Source organism: Lycium barbarum, chromosome 6 (assembly GCF_019175385.1).
Source record: "Lycium barbarum isolate Lr01 chromosome 6, ASM1917538v2, whole genome shotgun sequence".
Classification (NCBI taxonomy): domain Eukaryota; kingdom Viridiplantae; phylum Streptophyta; class Magnoliopsida; order Solanales; family Solanaceae; genus Lycium; species Lycium barbarum.
Genome location: NC_083342.1, coordinates 126,752,446 through 126,773,232, shown reverse-complemented (window position 1 = coordinate 126,773,232; position 20,787 = coordinate 126,752,446). Strand labels below are relative to the sequence as shown.

The following is a 20,787-nucleotide window of genomic DNA, read 5'->3' as shown; positions in this document are numbered from 1 at the left end:
AAATTGAAATTTATTGGTGTTAAGTGATTTAGAACTCTCATCTCTTTATATTTGTACATTATTGGTCTCCTTGATAAATGGTAAATATTGTTTTCTACTATATTTTGAATCTCTTTACTAGAACTCCTGACTTCGTAACTATTCAAAAGAGTAGTTCAAGGTCAAGAGGAGACATATAAATACGACAAAGAAATTAATTTTTTAATCTGTTCATTTAATTCAATCCCTTTCACCCCATAAGTTCTTCGGCCAATGCATTGCAGAAAAAAGTAAATGCTTCTCTATACAATTTAACATTGCGTTTCTATTTTGGTTTAATATTTTCTGCAGTTTTAAATGAATTGTTACTCATATATTGTTTCAAGTGTGTCACACACTTGTTAATTTCTACTCCCTCCGTCCCAATTTATGTGATAAATTTGGCTTTTCGAGAGTCAATTTGACTAAATTTTAAAGCTAAATTGGATTAGATTAACTCAATATTTTAAGTTTAAAATTTATATATTTGAAAACTACATGAAAAGTACTATAAGTTGCAACTTTTCTCATATCAATTTATTGAAAAAATACATCTCAAAATATTGGTCAAAGTTTATGCAGTTTGAATCTCGGGAAGCGAAAAATATCACATAAATTGGGACAGAGAAAGTATATGTAATCAAGTTTAAAGAGAGGGTACATGGAGTCTTCCACATCCCCAATAGAGAATCAAAAAGTTCAATTTTAGAGCAAAATAACTACCAATGTCTTTTGTAAGAAAAATATTACATTCTCAATCACAATTTATTGTCCTACTTAAATTTTGTTGTGAATCCGATTGTTCAAATAATATGAAATTTGATTAACTTTTTTAGAACTACTTTAATTCATTTTCTCAAAGTCTAGGAACTCTGGGCACTTATTGCATAAGGTAGTGAATCTGATTGTCCAAATACAAATCTGATTAACACTTTGAAAGCTAATTAAATTCATTTTGACATAGTCAAGAAATTGCGGGCACTTACTGATTTAGCATAAGAATTAACATTACTAAATTATAAATTCTTCGGAAAATGATTAAAAAAATGTCCCTTGACTATTTCAAAAGGTCTAAATATATTCTTCATCCACCTATTTTGCTAAAGATATCTTTTGCTCACCTTTTTGGCTCACTTTTGCCCTTATAAACTAACAGACCTCCATTTTATTTATTTTTTAATAATTTTTTTTTTTACTTTTGAGATAGTCCAGGGGCATAAATGTACTAACTATATTTGAATTCTAATCACCAAAATGAAATAAGTCGAGTAAATAAATTGTAAAATACGAGTCTAGTATAGTGCAATTGTTGAAGAAGTACTAGCTATAAAAACATATCAGTTACAATATATGTATAAAATCAATCATCTCAAATTTATCATAAAACAACATAATTGTCGCGTATTATACTCAAAATTAAAACACACAAAAAACTACAAAAATAAATAAATAATAAGACATAAATGCTACAAGTGAAAGAATTAAATGATAAATTTTAAATAACTTTCTCAATTAGTGTTAAAATATCACTATTACCACAACAATAAAAGGAAATTTTTTGCAATAATTGATTTAATACTCTCGTATGTTCAGACCATTAAAATATCTTCTGGTCTTTATTTGACAAATAATAAATTTGAATTGCCGAAATTGAACAAACATAGTTCTCAAATAACAGCTCAGCAGCCAAGATTGCACTTATAAAACGCTCCACTGATAGATTCACTTCTTCAGTTTGATTTCACGTTTTCAGGAAAATATCTAAGCGGCCAAGAGGAGATATTTGAACCAATATAGGCAATAGGTAATATTGTTTTGCTTCTTCACTTAGTTCAAGATTTTACGAAAATATATCAGCGGCTGATACGAGACATATAACGTGACTGAGACAATACTGATTTGCTTCTTCGTTTTATTCAATTCATTTTTGCTAGTTAATTTTCTTACAATGAAGGACTCGGATTCGGTGATGGTGAGTTTGATTCTATCCAAATCTCATTTTGTTATTTAATTTTATTTTTCCTCTTTTTGCCCCCGCGTTCACCTATATATTGATAGTTCGACTTTTGCCAATGTCACTGCTTATTAGAGACGCTAGCTCAGGTATGCAATTCTCTTTGGATTTATTTTCCCCTTTGTTTTCCTGGTTCTGAATTATGGACCAACAACAAGAAGATTGACAACTGCTTGATTTTTTCCTTTTTCTTTTTCTCTTTTTTCATTTTGTTTCATTTATCCATTAGAGTATAACGTGTATTGATATGTATCATGTATGAACAACCTCATTCAAATCCAATAATTTGTTGCAAGTGCTCACATCTCACACAAAGGTTACAAAATTAAAAACATATAGCCGGTTAAATTTGCTATAAAAATGCTTAGTCCCACATTTTGCCTCCTTCTCTTCGTTGTAATATCAATTTTTTTAAATTCAGTTCTAGATTTTGATTTGATGGTTGCACGTATTAATGGTTTATGTCTTTGGTCCACAATTTTGTATGAATATATGCTAGATCTAAATTTAATATTCACATAAGCAAAGCATAACGATGATTGGAAAAAAAAAATCTCCCTTTTTTCGAGAAGAAATTTCACGATTTGACCTTCAAGTGGACTGGTCTTTAATTTTTGCCTTTAAAAATCGAGTTTATGCCTAGCGAGATATAAGTTTATTAAGGACACGAGACATAACTTGTGGGATATTATGATACAAAAATATAAATTCATGTCCCGCAAAAAAATTGTTTGCATAAGGGAAAAAACTAAAGAGTAAAGACCAGCACATAATAGGGCCAAAAATGAAAGTGATCGATCTCTACTCACATAAAAATGAAGCGGAGTATTTTTTTTTTCCCTCAGTTTTCTATAATTTCTTTTGTTTCCCACTTTGAACTCATTAGTATGGAGGGAAGATCTTACTATGTGTGAGCATGATTGTGAATTTAAATAATTGGTTAGTCTTGCTTTTTGTATCTAATTTCAGGAGAGTACAATGTTAAGTTCCAATAGTATTGACCTCACCATTAAGGTAATTCATACCCACTTATTTCCTCTTTTTCTTTGTTTTCAATTTATGAATCATCTCTAATTAATTTCAGAAGACTATAATCAACAAGATTAATGAAAACTCTTTTACTTGTTCCACCATAGTTTCGAAGTCATTTTACTATTCCTATATTCTTTTTTCACTCAATTTTTATTATCAATATATTTCTTATCTCCAGCCACTTGACAAAACTAAAGAGGAAACTTATAAAGAGGTGACACAAAATGAGATATGTGAAGAACATAACGGAAGCAAAAAGCAAAAGGAGCTAGATGAATCTTTCGAGGAAGTAATACCTCAAAATCAACAACAAGAAGACGACAACAATGGTATTAAATTTACAATTGACTCATATTAATTATATTTTTCTAAAAAAAAAAATTGGATGCGAACGTAGATCCAAATCCTAATTTTTAAATCTATGGATGCAGAGGATTTGTTTCATTCATTACGTATAAGATAACTTCTAATTCATTTCATGTATAAATCATTCCATCTCATTAATTTGGCAATGCGTGATTTCCAGGTGAGTTTGAGCTCAATATTGTCACAAGTAAAGATAGTCTATCGGATAATGTAGATGATACTCTAAGGGAAACTAACATTGATGGTGGCTTAAAACTTCCCGTAAGTGAAGAAAAAGATGAAAACTACTATCGCTTGAAACAAGGGATACCAAGGAGCACAAAATTCTGTTCCATTATTAACATTTACAAGGTGATTATATTCATATATTATGTGTCTATTTACTTGCTGGATAATTTTGCTTTAAAACTAGCATATTATAATTAAGTTTTTTTTTCAACAAATTTTCAGTATTGTTTAACAGTAGTTTATCATTCGTTCTCTTCTTTTATCTCTTTTGATGTGAAATTGGACTATATAGAAAGACTGTTAAACTTATTTTAATTATCTCATCAAGTTCCCTTTCATTTCACAGCGTACGAATAGGCTCTCATCACCTGAAGTTGAATATAATTGGAGTCGCCCAAGTACTCTAGAGAACAAAAAATCTAAAGTACATAAAGAAGACAAAACAGGAAAAGATCAAGAGGGAACTTTGGAGGAGACACTCCCTGATAAACAAAAGCAAAAAGCTATCTATGGTACGTAATTTATTAATTAATTCTATATTTTATAATTGAATTATACTATTATTTATTTTATTTTTCATTTGGTAATGCATGCTTTTTAGGTGAGTTTGAGAGCCTTGGTGAAGATAGTCTGGCGAATAATTCTAAGCATAGCTTAACGGACAATAACGCTGATAATACATATGACAAAATAGATGAAGACTGCCATGTAAATGAGGGAATACCAAAGAATACGATATCTAATTCCCTTTTTATCCTCGCAAAGGTAATCGATCTACACTTATGTCTATCTACGTGAATTTTTCGTCGAACACGCTCATTGTATTCCACAATATATCTTCTATCTATCATTTATTAAAAAAACAAAGTGAATTTACAGGCGATTTCTGAAGATCGCAACGAAAGCAACACGAGAAATGATCAAAAAGATGTTTTTGAGGAGGAACTACATGAACAACAAGAAGAAGACATCAATGGTACTTGAGGAATTTTACATCTTACAATTGACACTTATGTTAATTTTTTGACTTTTCTGGTTGAAAGGTAGAGACGGATCCTAAATTTTAAACCAATACGTGCAAAGTAATTGAAACTCTTGACGTAAATGGCACACAACATAGTTGTAGCCTAAAATGCAGTCATTAGATTAAAGCTCCAATTGCATTTTTTGAACTTATAATTTGTTCCATGTCTATCATATCATCTCATGTGGTTACACATCATTTTCAGTTGAGTTTGAGGTCAACAAAGTCACATGTGAAGATAGCCTCCCGGATAATACTGTTTGTATTTTAAATGACAATAACGCCAATTATGGCTCGAAACTTTTGACAAGAGACGAAAGAGATGGAAATTACTATGTCACACAAGGAATCCCGAGAAGTAAAAAATTTGGTTCCATCATTAACCTCTATGAGGTAATTCATATAAACCTTATGTCTATCTTCTTCTGTTAACATTAAGTATTTTCAACAAGTTTCTCGTATTGTTCAATAATAGTTTGCTTTTTTTTCTTTTTCTTTTTTTTTTGGTTCTTAGATATTTGACAAAACAAAAAAATGGTAAATTATTTTGATTATCTCATCATGTTTTCGCGCATTCCACAGAGTACTAACAGACTCTCAGCAGTTGAAGATGAATATAATTGGAATCTTCCAACTGAGGAAGATCCAAATATGATCCTCTCGACAAAAAAAGATTCAAGTATCATAACAAATAAAAAGAATGTTGGTTGTAAGAGAAAATGGAGAGCAAACCAAAAGGGCAACGGAGAAAAGGATGCTACAACTTCTTCCACCTAGCTCCAAGATTGTATTTTAATCATCTTTTTGAATATTTAATAGTATCAATTCATTTACAATATTAAATATAATTCGCCTTATATACTTTGTCAACTACTTCTTCAATTGTTCTTTATTATCTACCCTTTACAAAAGTTTATTTGCAAAATTTGTACAAGAATGGGGTGAGCTCTCTCAAGGGAAAAAAATTCACATTCAATAATTTGTACCAAATTAATAAATGTGAGTTTTTTTATTCGTGAGAAGACTCCAAATATAATACTGCATTTAAATTCCGGTTAACTAAACATAAGGTCCTCGAACTTATAGTATTATTGTAGAAAACTCATCAAGTCTAACCATAAAAGCAATCAACTCTCACTAGAAAGTTCCTATTCTGATTTAAAATTATTTTATAACTTAAAAAACTCTCACCCAAATAAAGTGTTTTCTGACTCAGCCTGACCCAACTTTTTTAACTTTTATAAGCCAACGTTAAAGAGTTCTTCGGTTAATTGTATATATCCAGGTGTGTCTCCCATCCTTCTCAATCTTCGAATTATCTAGTTTAATCGCTATATCACACTATCAATTCAGGCATAATGTAAGTTAAAGCCATACCATTGCTACTCCCTGCAAATTATCCAACCCAGGGTGACTCTAATAGCTCGTCATCTTCAACATTCCCTTTTTCTTTCTAAGTCTTCTATGTGCCATACATCTTCCTCCAATAATGGAAAAACTTGATCAATGCACGTTTAGCTTAACCTTTGCCCGAGGCCGTGAGAGGAGAAAGATAAGTCTGAATAGCTTTGCTTGATTAGTTTTTTCATTATACATTAGAACCGTTTCGGAAGGGAGATCACGACGCCAAAGTGCATAGGAAAATTTTCTCGTACTCAGTCAAATTCTAGTATAGTTTAAGATATCGTCCCACAGAGATTGGAACCACCTAGGCTACATATGTGTATTGTCTTGGTTACTATTTGAGAGAATCAAATTGATGAAAGGAAAGGTTTTGAAATTATAAATTACTTAAAATAAAACAAACAACTTATTAGAAAATTTAAAAAGAAAAGAGGTGGGAGTCGTTGAATCCACTTGGTTCAATTATAATAAAATCTTATTCTAGTATATTCCACAAAAGAATAGGAAAACTTATTTGACTTGATTTGTGTTATGAGGACTAAAGACCTCTTGCGATTAGCGCTTAAAATCAATAAACTTATTTGAGTCAGTCCCTCCGCGAGAATTAGAACTGAAAGAAATAAAATAGAGACCCCTCAAATCATTAAACTTATTTGAGTCAATCCCTCCGTGATAATTAGGACCGAAAGAAATAATATAACAATTTTAAACCAACAAAATTATTTGAATTAATCCCTCCATGAGAATTATGACTAAAAGAAATAATATTGAGATTTTTGAATCAATAAACTAGCTTGAATTAATTCCTCCGTGAGAATTAGGACTAACAGAAGCAAGATCAAAGATTTGAATATCAAGACATGGAACAAAATTAAAGTAAAGATAATTATTATAACATCAAACCAAGCTTCTTCAACTATCCCAACAAACAAAAAGAAACTACTCCATTAAGGAGTATGTAAGAAAGAAATTAAAATAAAATACTACTCCTACAAATATAAATAAAAGAAGAGAAATAGAGCAAAGACTATTTCTTATGTCTTTCTCAAAATTGGTTTAGATCTCTTCTCAAAATTGGTTTAGATCTCTTCTAAGCACAGTGATGCCTCTATTTATAGGAAAATATAGTGTTCTCCCCCTACGAATGCATTCCTTGAAGTAGTGCTCACTTCCGTGACCTTACTTGACGGGTGTGAGTATGAAAGTGGTGGTCACACCCGTGGATTTTAACACTTGACGGGTGTGAGTATGAAAGTGGCGATCACACCCGTGGATTTCAACACTTGACGGGTGTGAGTATGAAAGTGGCGGTCACACCCGTGAATTTTACAACTTCTTTCTTGATGCCAACACTTGACGGGTGTGAAGATGAAAGTGGTGGTCACACCCGTGAATTTTGCAACTTCTCCCAATGTTGTGTTTATGTAATTCCCACATGTGAAATTTCACAGTTGTAAACATGGACTTGTGGTTGCACCCATGAGATATTTTCTTATCTCTTTGGCATTTACTTATTTTTCATTCTTTCGAGATATTCTTTTTGCTGCAAATATGCGAGAATAAAATATAATTATTCATGTTTTATTTTACAACTTATTTTTTTATGTAAAAAATTACATGAATAATTTACACCCATCAGGAGAACACTGTACTTTTTCTTAATAAATCTGTTACTTTAGTTCAAATAACTCCTGGTTAACCTACTCTTAAGTGGGTTTAATTATGCAGAGCAAATTCAAGTCATGAGCAAATTAGCATTTAACAAGGAACCAAAAGAAAGAATAACTAAAAGAATAGTTTAAATACAATCTTGCCCCTGGAGCATCAATCCCTTAAATTAGCAATAACTCAATTATTTAATTAACTGAGGAAAAAATTCAAATTTGTCCCTAACCTTTTGGGATTCATGTTGCATATCTCTTACGATAATCTATTGGCCGTTGGACCTCTCACGAGTTACATCATTCGTCTCAATTATGCCCCTCGAACGTGGAAAAGTGTTGTACTTTGACTGACACAATAATTATTACATATGCGTTCATATATTTAAATCTTTTTAATTGTCGAGGAGTGCCATATTTTCATATTTCCAATTGCTCAAAAACATACAATAACTATTGCATTAAATTATTGCATTTGCCACAAAATGTGCATGATCTATCTACTTGGCATATATAAGTCACAATTGTTAGAAAAGGATCAAAAAGTATAGGCAACAAGAATAATATTGCTAGTACATCACGTCTTGCTAAGGAAAGATTACGTCTCCAATAGGATTAAAGTATTATGATTCAGGGTAAACTCATAGATGAAATGAATTTCAATTAAGCATGTATAACTCTTATCACGGTTGTGTGCATGTACATTATTTATTTGACCTAAACTCGATAGCTAGAAGCTAATGAAGATTAAGTTAATGAAGGAAACAACAAAGAAGAACGTTCACTATAATAAAAAAAAAATAGTTTAGGGAAAAGAGATAAGCACAGTCCAAATAATTGACATGTTGGTAAGTTTTGTTGTCTTCTAATTAATTTTATAGCTTCCCTTTGTTTGCTAGAATAACTTTATCTCTCTTGAATGTATTTTTCTTTTCTAATAATTTACTTAATTTGAAGCACAGTACTCCTGAACAATTACTATATTTAAATATTTTTGAAGAATTAAAAAGGTACAAATATATCCGACATGCATGACTTCCACTTCCACTGTGTCAATCAAATTAGATAAAATTTACATGGTATAAAACCTGAGAGGGACAATTCTTGTATGTTTGAGACAAAAAATAACGATAGAAATCTTTTGAGCTAATAGGTTAACAAGGGACATAAATAAGATAAATCCCAGACTTTAGGGGTGTATTTGACCATATATCCCACTAATTAAACAAGCCCAAATGATTTTAGTTTTAGAAAAGAAAAAAAAAAAAAAGAGAAAGAGCGAGGGTTAAAAGATATACTCCATATTCGTAAATAACATCCAAAAACCCCACACTGAGGAATAGAAACATCCCTCTCCCTCTCTCTCGATATATAGTTACATACTCCATATAATAGAGATATCAACTATTACAAACGCAAAGATCAGCTATCAATATATATATACACACACACTCTCTCTCTCTCTCTCTCTCCCTCCATATTTAATTTATACATTTATAGTTAATGAAGAAATCTACGTCTTCGTCAAAGGCGAAAATTAGAGGAATGCAAACGGAACCAACGACGGCGGAGATGAAGGCCGCGTTACAGCTTATTCATCTCAGCCGCGATTCCGACGACAGCGACAACTCAAAAGTAATGACTGTAGAAGAAGAAGAAGAAAGCAGCCATGTTTACAGAATGAAGAAAAGGAAGTTTCCATCCATCTCATCTATTTATCAGGTCAGCAATAAATATATAAAAGTAAGTTTTGGTCCAGTATAATTAATTTCTATATACACAGATGATATTCTTGTTAAAGCTTGCAGTTTCAACAAAACTTTCTGGAAGCAAGCAGCAAATAATATAATATCTAAATATATATTCTGGTTTTGGGTTTAATATGTTGCGTTATTGATCATCATCTCGTTTTTGTGATCGACGATTAGTACGTACTGGTGTTACATATCAATAATGAAGGGTATAATGGGTTATCTAAGAATTAATCTGTACGTATGATTACGATACCGGAGATCATTTAAGAGCTCCAAAACCAATTTGTTCTTCTTTTTTCTTCTCTCTAACATAATATAATGTGAGTATATTGATATGTGCGAATTATAATAATATATCTTAAAGGATAATGATGCGAGTAGTGGCTCGAAAGTTCCGATAAGAGATGAAGAAGATCGCCGTTTGAAGCCAGGAATACCGAAGAGCATAAAATTTCGTTCCATCATTGACCTCTACAAGGTGATTCAAGCCTTTTGTTTATTTCGTCTTTCTATAGCTATATCTAACAATTCTCAGTAGGTAGTTATATCCTCTTATGTTATGATAGGATTGGAATTTTTATCACTTTTTAGTTGTACGAGATGTATAAATTGTAGTATTATTTTGAATTTCTTTTAAGACGGTGATATTCATGTTAGCTTGAGTGTTTTTTTAGTTATTTCACTACACTTGTAATTTTGGACTTTGTGCAATATGAATTTATGAAATATTATTTTGACATAGATAAGACTGCATGAATTGAAAAATATGAAAATATTTTCAGTCTATTGATCTTATACTATATACGTAAAGAATTTTTTTTTTTAATGTTTAAAATATTCTTGTTTAAAACTAGTTTATAAGTATTTGTTCATCAATAGTTTGTTCATTCTTCCTTCTTTCTTATCAGGTTTCGTTAGCGAAATTTGGAGATTTTTATTTTGCCTTTTAGAAAATTAAAAATTAAAAAATAACTTTTTTTATTAGCTGATCAAGTTTCCTTGCATTGCACAGTGTACTAATAGGCTATCACCAGTTGAGGATGAATGTAATTGGAGTCTCCCTGCTAGAAAAAGGTCCTAATATGAATATCTCAACCAAAGAAGATTCAAGCATCGGAACCAACAAAAAGAATGCAAAAATGTAAGTGTATTATGGTATGATGTAAAATGTTTTTCGTGAAATATATTTTCATATAAAAATATTTTACATCGAAAAAACTATTTTTGCTCTCTTGATCATTTTTCAGTTTGAGTGAGCGTAAAGGTCGATGAAATATGTCAGTCCATGGTTGAGGATGAGTGTGGATAGTATTGAGTGTCAAATCTGAACTACGTTTAAATGTTAGTTAAACAAATGTATGAGTAAGAGTTTGGACTATTTGTTTATAAATAACTTTTGTCATGATATAAAAATATTTTCGACTAAAACTCTTTTTTTTTAGCAAAAATATTTCAAGTTGTACGTAAAACTGAAAACAAGCAGTTTCTGGATCTTTTAGCATAAATAATTCTATGGTTTTATATCATTATTAATTAGTTGATCTCTATTTAATTGTATGGTCAATTTCTTGACTCTTTGTTGGACTGAGGTTTTCATTCCATCGATCTAAATCTACTTGTTTTTACTTGATTATCAGATCGTGAATCAGATGGAGAAATAGTGGACAAAAATTGGCTCTGCGAGTAAACGAAAGCTTCGTTCGATTGTTGATATATAACTAAGAACATTAGAAGTTGCAGCATACATGGCTAGTTTCTTAATATTAATTAAAGTTGTGGATTGATTTTCGGAAGTTTTGGGGATTTCAGGTTTCTGGAGAATTGCATGCAGCTGTGTGTAATTCTTAGTTCACAATAATTGAAAGTTTAATACTAGTAGTAAGAATTAGACTTTTCCATCTTATTAGTATTGAGATTATTTTAGTCTTTCCCTCTATATTGTCATTGTTCAGGAATTTTATTATTGTGAAAAGTTGTTTTGCTTTTCGCAAGTACTGAATTCTTTGAAAAAAGCTTCTAAAAGCATAAATATTAACCAAAAAAAATATTAAAGCACTTTTGAGGTGGGAACTCTTCCAGAAGTTTAAAGATTAATTTAGACTCAACCAGTAAATTGAACTTTCATTTTTAAGCATAGTGCAAGAATACGACGCGTTTTATTTAGTGATAAAATATCGTAAAAATAACAACATTTACCCAAAACAAAAACCATATTTGATACCAAGTGTCGTAAAAGACGACATTTGGTACAAAATGTCACAAAAACGCCATTTACAAATGTCATCTCAAATATCATATTACTCGTCAATAGTACTAATGTTTGGAAATTTCTCTATTTTAAAAATATATATATATTACGTCACTCTTTATATTTAACGCTAGAAAAGAATTATTAGATGGACAAATATTACTAGTAGTTATATGCATTCAACAAATGAATTTGGAACAAAAAAACGTGGTTAAATAATTTGCTTAAGTAAAGGTAAATTGTAAAATTAGAATAATTGAACATTTCTACCAATACAAAAATAACTAGGATTCACTGCTAATAAACAGAAAGGAATGTTGATGCGGTAGTATAAGGTTGTGTTTTGCCTTAGTTGGAAGACCATCAGTTTGGGCACATAGTAAGATGGATGTTCCTGCTAGTGTATATATACACTGATTCAAAGTAATGAATGAACGCTTTCTCCGACTCTTTCTATTAGCTTGAAGCCTGAACTTTCACGGAACCAAATGCAAAGATAATTTCTATTTTGATCATTTCTTAGAATGTTGAATTCTTTTTTCGATTTTAAGGTCAACAGTTTCCTTATAAAATTTGCACACATTTAGTAGTGTTTTCCAAATACTTCCACCAGACCAGGGAATGGAATGGAAGATCTTTAGAGAAAAGATGAAAAATTAAATCAAAGAACCATTCGATATTGTTCAATATCTACTAATGCCCCCTAACGAAGAAAGTTTCCGAAGAACTGTGCTCTCTTCTCGACTTCATCGTAGTAATATAGTTACCAAGAGAGATAATAATCATCGGATCCATGCTTAGATCTGTTGCTATAAAATTTTGCCACCTAATTTCTCCAACCACTTAAGAGTAACAAAAACACCTAATGACTACCAGATTTAGAAATCCCGGAACCAACAAACTGGTTAGTGCTCAAGATGGAACACATATTCTGTCAAGCGCTGTAATTTACTGGGGTCTAACTTCTGTTCTGTTACAACTGCCTGCTTCTTCACAGTAAGCATTTGAGAAGCTGAATCCAACACCCAGCCCTGTTGCAGCACATCTGAAAGGGAGATGACAAAACCATTGTTACCAAACAATGAAAACTCACGAACACATTATGATTGAGATTCTTTTTTCTGGCAAGTACAATTGAGACTTGCAAATAAAATCGCAACAGCAAACAAATAAAAACCAAATAGGCGAGATCTTATGAATACCCAAGATGTAGTGATAAATGGATAAGCATTCGAAAGAATTCATTGTATGTACTTCTTAACATTTGATGTGCACCTATATTTGTTAACCACTTCAAACAAACTGATTCGATCTTAGAATATCATAGCCTATCTAACACTTTTGACTTGTTTCAACAACTCGATAATCGTCTTCAATCCAACAAAGTGATTGCTATAAAAGTTTAGCTGTACTAGGAGTACGAAGCACTATTAATTAACTTCATTGAATAAACATCAAAGACACTGTAGCCACTTTTGATAGAATTAGCTCTTTCCCCAAGTCACAGTTTAGCCAAACGTATGGCCCCAAAACTAATCAGTTCACTTGCTCTCCTTACCAGAAAGTTCAAATTGATCATGGATGGAAGTGCCAGCTATCAAGATCTGATAGATCATTAGGATCATTTAGGTTAATGGAAAGCGGGCCTTGGAAAAATTAGGCCAATTTAATATCCCAATTGATGGGCAACCCAGATGTGTCTGTTAGTCGTAGGCAGAGGAACTAAAGGAGATGTTGAGAAACTCCCTGCCAGGTGTGGTGAAACTGATAAAGGAACAGCTACCAAGACATCAAAGAGCAACGACAGCTATATTTGAGATCTTAGAGAACCTTTTCAGAAGGTTTAGAAGTAACATTTAGCATGCTTTTTAAAGGTAAATCAACGAGCAGGATACCTAGCCAATCAAGTCCAAAACTGTGGCTTACCAGACACTGAAGAGAATGGAGATGTTTCTAATTGCCGATACATTAAAGATTACTTTTGAGAGACTTTACTTCATTTAGTGTCCTCTTATGTACCCAAAAATAACTCAGAGAGACTGCAAGCAGCATTGGATAAAATCTTACAGTTTGTAGCATCATTTTCATTCATTCCCAGGAAGTGAGCTGCATCTTGTGTGCTAATGGTTGAATAAGCAGAAAGCAGGAGCTCAAACATCCTTTTTTTGTATAATTCTGCAGAAGGATGACATGAAAATGATATGAAAATCCAGTACACAGCAAACTAAGTAATAAGCACACACATATACCATTGCACCCAGTATTTCGAAACCACAAGGAAATCAGAAGAAAACAATGATGTCCAAGAACTTGAACTTCACATATTTGAGTAACAGATTTTCTCTATATTTTGAAAAATTGCTAGCAACTATACTAACATTTTCCCAGGTAGTTTAGAATTTAGACAAATAACCAATTTACGTTCAGCTGTATATCCTCCCCCCCCCCCCCCCCCCCCAAAAAAAAAAGCCCCATAATGTGCTAACAATCATTTTCTTTTCTTACACATACAGCCCCACATAATTTGGCACAAACAAAAAACAAATATGGTAAAGCATGGTCTCATGCCGCAAAGGTAAAAAACTGCATGAACTCCAAAACACAAAAAATATTTAAACCACTACAGAAGATCCTAAGAGCAGGAACTCAGCTCGCTGAAACACTGTTCGCCCCCGAAATGCTCTTGCACTCCTCTCAATCAACATGGTCTGACGACTATTTCATCATGCTTCCTTCACCCCCACAACCAATCTCCCACGCAGAAGAATTCAACATTGATTGAAGAGAACATATATTTTGGTACAGTTAATCCTTAACCTCTCATAAAAATGTAGATGTATGCCTCTATGTTTTTCTAATAGGTGGTATATTTCATGTATTATCTCCGAGTTCTCTAGAGATATGATGAAAGAACCGTATATCGCTGTTTTCTTATTTGAAAATTTTCTTTTTTATTTGATAAGTCATTTGTAGAAATTACACGCCAAACTATGCTTTATATCCGGAAAGATATTTTCCTCAACAACTATTTTATCAGCCAAGTACATGATAAACTCCATGTATTCAAAGAGGTAACAATTATTAAATTAAGCGAGTAACTATAGACTTGCTCACGATCAGTAAATGGTATACAAAGAGCATACACAGCCCTTGTTTTAGTCCATGCAACGCATTGTAAGAATTGCACATGTGGACAACAAAGAACCTATTAGGCTCGCCCAACTCAAATAAAGAGTAAAAGGGGCAGCCCGGTGCACTAAGCTCCCGCTATGCGCGGGGTCCGGGGAAGGGCCGGACCACAAGGGTCTATTGTACGCAGCCTTACCTTGCATTTCTGCAAGAGGCTGTTTCCACGGCTCGAACCCGTGACCTCCTGGTCACATGGAGGCAACTTTACCAGTTACGCCAAGGCTCCCCTTCAAATAAAGAGTAATTGACAAAAATGAACTCAGAGCAAAAGAGACATAATTGAAAAGGGCATTGTACACTATTATCTAGATCAATAAGTATATAAGTATCAAGATTCAAGCATAAAGCAGATATTCCCCAACCGAAAATCACAACATCAAAACAGGAAGAAGATTGACCATCGCGATTGAGAAAAAGGCATCGCCCTATGATCTCCCTTTCCAAACCAATCATTGGCCCTTTGCTAATACCAAGACATACAGAACCGTAGTAGAACAATTCTCCCTTGCCCACTTAAGTTGTTCAAGAAAGTGGCTATTAGACTTCAAGATAAGTTCAGAAAACACCAATCCAGTCTCAAGCCATTGTCAAACTCCAACAGTTAATCCCGGATAGCATCCCAACTTTGTTATTATGCAGATTTGTGGATTCTTTTAATTCATAAGAATGGCAATATATTGTCAATCCTTACACGTACTTGATCCACATTCAATTTTAATCCAGAAGAGAGATTAGAATCCTTTGGCACTTAGTCTACAAGTCCCAATTCTTAGTTGTTCATCTATTCAACCCTCTTATCTTTATAGCCTTCAGAAAGAAAACAAATCCGTCTAGGCTTTTGACGGTCCCTAGAAAAGAATGATGATCCCTTGCAAACCGCCAACTCAAGTAGAAACTTACTTGATAAAACTTTGAACAAAATACATTCTCAATCCTCACCTTTACTTTCTCCTTAGAGATGCTAAGTCTTAGTTGTTCACATATTCAACCATTAACTCATCTATTTGTTCATTCATCTTAACTCTTCAGAACCAAATCTTTCCAGGGTTTTGACAAGCAAAAAGAGAATGTTGGGCTGTTGCTAGGATTATATAAAACCTTATGTAAAGCTTTCACAAAAAAACTGATTAGACTAGTTCCATCAATCAACAAAATCTCTACCATTTGTTCTATTAAGAATAACAGCTTGTTTGGGTGGTTGTTACATATCATTTCATAATGTAGCATAACATACTCTACTGTATTGTTTTGATGATACAATGTTTGGATAGATTGTATTGGTTTCAGTCATTATATAATGACGCACATCAGCAATCTAAAGAGCCAAAAAAAAAAACACAAACTTGCCTGCAAAGGAAGCTACAATGGGCTGAACCTCAGGACTCCAGGTGAATTCACGAATAGCCTCGTGCACGCCAGCATAGTCCCTTGTCCAAAGCTTCTGCCCAATCTTCCAAACTGCCACCACCTCGGGCCGGGCTTCCTTTATGGCTGCAGGTATCTTCTTCCACATAAATCGCGCACTATTACTGCAAAAAGTACCACAATAACATCATAATCCTAAGCAATTCCTTCACAGCACCCAATTTAAAACCCTAAAATTCAAAAGTAAAGTTGTTAAGGGATTTACATGTCATTGTTGTAAATATGTCCTAGAAGGTGAATCGCGTACGGCCAGTCGTCTTGAAAATTGATGCCCTCAGCGGCACTCTATGAACACCAACAAAACCAATGGAAACATTAGGTTTTTTGTTTTAAATTGACAATACTAAAGTGGCAAATAAATAGAGAGAAAATAGGTTGCCTGAAGCATGAGGTTGTCACAAATATCAGCAATCTTGTCGTAGGAATTGGAGGCCAAGGCTTCGTTGAGTAGAGAGGTATCCATTAGAGGGCACTGTTTTTTTCTCGTCGACTCTCCTTCTACTCAGTCACTGACTTCCGCAGAGCGATCAGAATTACAAACTTATTGGGTAGTTTGGGCTTTTATACTCTTTGGGCCTTTGGTCCAGCTATGTGGTCCTAAACGTCTACGTCCACTATTTTGTCCAAAATATACCCCTCTCGTATTTGTGGGAGTCCGGAATCAAATTGACCCAAAAAAAAAAATCTTTTCAATCAAAATACTCCAACAAAAAAAAAAAAAAAAGTGACATAAGTACCTTTAGCGTAATAATTTATTGCGCTAAAGAATTTCACCGTAACGGCACGGTTAAGTCTTTTAACGCAGTAAAATACTGCGCTATAGAAACAGTAAAAGAAAAAAAAAATTGGCCAACTTTATTTTTTGCAACACTTAGTGTTTTTTTTCATACTTTGACCAACGATTAGTCGTGTGTCAAGACTCTGAAAAATCAATATTTTATATAAAACTGCGTACAATAATGTAGACTCAATACATCAAGGATATATAAACGTTCAGATCGTGCCTGAAGTAAGTTTTGTTTGAAAACTTTAGGTTTAAGTGTTCTATTTTTATAAGGTTATTTTAGTAAACTTTATATGTCGAGAAAATTAGTCAGCTTTATTTTGAAAAATTGAAACCACAAAAGTGAAATTGACATTCACAGCTACATTGCCTCTGGATTTTTACGTTGAAATCTATTGTGTATCATCATATTATAAGTAAAGAAGACTAAAAAGTTCAAGCCAATTTGGGGGAAAATTGAAATTGAATAGGATAACAAGTGTTTTTTAAAAAAATCAGCTCGGCCAAACCTCCTGCGGCCGTTTGTCCGCGTAGATCTCGAAAAAATACGCAAGATAAAAAAAAACGCGTAAAACGGACATCCTAACGCAAAGTTATGACCATCTAAAGTTTGACCACTTTATAACTAGTTTTTCTCCCTATATTTTTTAGAATTAGATTTATATTCAAAATAAAGTTATGTCTTGATTAAAAAATAACACACTTAAATTAAAACCTTAAAAAATAAAACACTTAAAACCTAAAGTTTTCAAACAAAATTTACTTCGGGTACCTTTTCAACCCCTAAAATGACGATCCGAACGTTTACGTATCCTTGATGTGTTGAGCCTACATTATAGTACGCAGAAAAAAAATATCAAGTTCTATATAAAATATTGTCGTTTCGGAGTCTTGACACACGACTAATCGTTAGTCAAAGTATGAAAAAAACACTAAGTGTTGCAAAGAAAAGATTTATTAAAATAAGATGTTGCGATCTTTTTATGGAAACAAACACTAAGTGTTCCTTAAGTGTTATTTTTTAATGCGTTTTATTTCGAATATGTTGCAAAAAAAATGCGTAAATCGGACGTCCGAGCGCAAAAAATCGCGTATATTCGAAATAAAGTTACGCTTTAAAAAATAACACACTTAAATCTAAACCCTAAAAATAAAAAACTTTAAGCTAATGACAACAAGTCTTCAAACAAAAATGGACATCTATATATATAGAACACTTAAACTTAACGTTTTCAAACAAAATTTACTTCGGGCACCTTTTCAACCGCTAAAATGACGTCCGAGCGCAAAAAATCGCGTATATTCGAAATAAAGTTACGCTTTAAAAAATAACACACTTAAATCTAAACCCTAAAAATAAAAAACTTTAAGCTAATGACAACAAGTCTTCAAACAAAAATGGACATCTATATATATAGAACACTTAAACTTAACGTTTTCAAACAAAATTTACTTCGGGCACCTTTTCAACCGCTAAAATGACGATCCGAATATTTACGTATCCTTGATGTATTGAGCCTACATTATTGTACGCAGAAAAAAATATCAGGTTCTATATAAAATATTGACGTTTTGGAGTCTTGACACACGACCGATCGTTGGTCAAAGTATGGAAAAAAACACTAAAGTATTGCAAAAAATAAAGTTGGCCATTTTTTTTTACTGTTTCTATAACGCAGTATTTTACTGCGTTATAGAAAAAAAAATCTCGTTCTATAATGCGGTATTCTACTGCGTTAAAGGACTTAACCGTGCCGTTACGGTTAAGTCCTCTAGTGCAGTAAATTACTGCGCTAAAGGTACTTATGTCACCTTTTTTTTTTTTTGTTCGGGTACTTTGTTTCAAAAGGTTTTTTTCGAGGTCATTTGGGTTCCGGACTCTATTTGTGGTCTTTAATTTTTAACTTTGCTACTTATTTAATGAAAATGTTAGATTTGCTTCGCATGACATATTTTTTTGAAACAATTTTATCTCTGTAAACAGAACTTTTGCCTCGCTCGGTACAAATTCTATAGGAATTAATTTATGCAGCATAAGTTTTATAGTATTTTTCAGATTAAGTTGAGTGTTAAAAAATTTGCCTTGTCCGCTATAATTTGTGTAGATGTTACGATACATATGTCGAAATTAAACATAAACTATGTCGAGCGAAATCTAAAACTGTATTATTTTTTAGATTATATTGAGTGTTGAAAGTTTTGTCTTGTCATAACTTATGGGATATTGAGGGTAGTATTTTATCATGATGTCGGATCCAAAGTTTTTATGGATTGCAGGTTCAGTGATTCATGCCATGTCAGATGAGCAAGATATGCGGAAGATGGGGGGCTTGCCTCCTTATTCTCTTTTCTATCATTTGTTTAATAACTAATAACAGCCAAGGACTTGCTGAGAATTTCGAGTCGAAGAAGAGGCAAATTAAAATATGGTGCGGAAAAACCAAAATCTATATGAATGGAAGATGTCTCTGGAACTCTTTTTTCTCGGTTAGGATAGATATGAAGTCACTCGATTAAAAGGAGAATGAACAACCACAACTGCCGTACCTAGCAGTCGGTCTCTAGAAGCTTCTAGAATGTTCAATTTGTATGGCCTCAGTGATGAGAATATTTTTATACACATGCTAAAGCTAAACGTAAATTATACCGAGCGAAATCTAAGTTATGCCGCACCAAAAGTGTTGAGGGGAAAATTAAAGACCACAAATTTGAGGAGGCAAAAATTAAAGACCACCCCGAAATAGGGGCATTTGTATGAACAACCAAAAAAAAAAAATGGACTTACATTCTTAAGCCATACCCGTAATGCGTAAAATTCGAAACTCTATCCATTTTAAACAACTTTAGGTTAAATACCTGAAGTTTGTTCTAAAGAAGTTTAAAAATAAAATAAAAATAGGTACAAGCTAAATATAATTGTGTCGAAATAAAATAACTAGAGAAATTTCTACATGTTCTAGCGGGACATCTACTTTTAGGGACAAGTGCAAACATAACTACTTAGAGGATCGACATTTTAAGATGTAACTGGAATTTTTTTAAAATGATAATATTTATCTGCTTCAAATACAGACCTGCGATATTGAAATTGAAAATCACTAGTCTAGAGTTCCAAACTTCAAAAATACATGTCTGAAATTGGGTTGTCAAGCCTAATTTCAAACTACATGTCTAAAGTTGGCAGATTACTTGTGCAGTTCGAAGTTTAGACATTTAGGCCATCTAGGCTCAGCACACTCCAGGATCAAATCTGTATGTTTAAAGTTTAATTACCAAGCTTAATTTCAGACCGAAATGTCTAAAATTGATATAATGTGGTATGAAGTAATTTTAGTTCAAAAATTAAAACCATTTGTCAATAGTTTTTCTAAATATTCTTAAAGAAGCCTTCAAATCAATTAAGAGTCGCGGACTGGCGCCAACTGACAATCAATAAAGAAGACTAATTGACGAGCAACACGAGGGAATGACTATTACTCACAAAGGAATTCTACCAAAGATGGCACCGTTAGTGTGTGATAACTAATATCCTAATTTTTATCATTTTTGAAGATAATCGTGTTAATTTACCTTTTCAGCCAGAGTTAATACAAAACAATGACTTATTTAGAGAAAATGCGCCTTCATCAGATAAAGAAGC

At 32.7% G+C, this 20,787-nt stretch overlaps 2 protein-coding genes across 2 annotated transcripts; one reads left to right on the top strand and one right to left on the bottom strand.

Moving 5' to 3' along the window:
* The first annotated feature begins 1,769 nt into the window (after positions 1 to 1,769).
* LOC132600161 (uncharacterized) lies at positions 1,770 to 5,570 on the top strand. The gene is made up of 9 exons (XM_060313260.1): positions 1,770 to 1,990; positions 3,002 to 3,046; positions 3,243 to 3,393; positions 3,591 to 3,781; positions 4,005 to 4,170; positions 4,260 to 4,423; positions 4,538 to 4,634; positions 4,888 to 5,075; positions 5,265 to 5,570. Exons 1-9 carry the CDS (start codon positions 1,967 to 1,969, stop codon positions 5,457 to 5,459), a joined length of 1,221 nt encoding a protein of 406 aa, XP_060169243.1. The 5' UTR covers positions 1,770 to 1,966; the 3' UTR covers positions 5,460 to 5,570.
* Positions 5,571 to 12,341: 6,771 nt separating this feature from the next.
* LOC132598740 (COP9 signalosome complex subunit 8) lies at positions 12,342 to 16,904 on the bottom strand. Its single transcript, XM_060311805.1, has 5 exons — positions 16,743 to 16,904; positions 16,569 to 16,648; positions 16,286 to 16,467; positions 13,817 to 13,924; positions 12,342 to 12,794 (listed from the first exon to the last, which is right to left on the bottom strand). The coding sequence occupies exons 1-5, from the start codon at positions 16,824 to 16,826 to the stop codon at positions 12,655 to 12,657; spliced, it is 594 nt and encodes a 197-aa protein (XP_060167788.1). The 5' UTR covers positions 16,827 to 16,904; the 3' UTR covers positions 12,342 to 12,654.
* Positions 16,905 to 20,787: the final 3,883 nt, after the last annotated feature.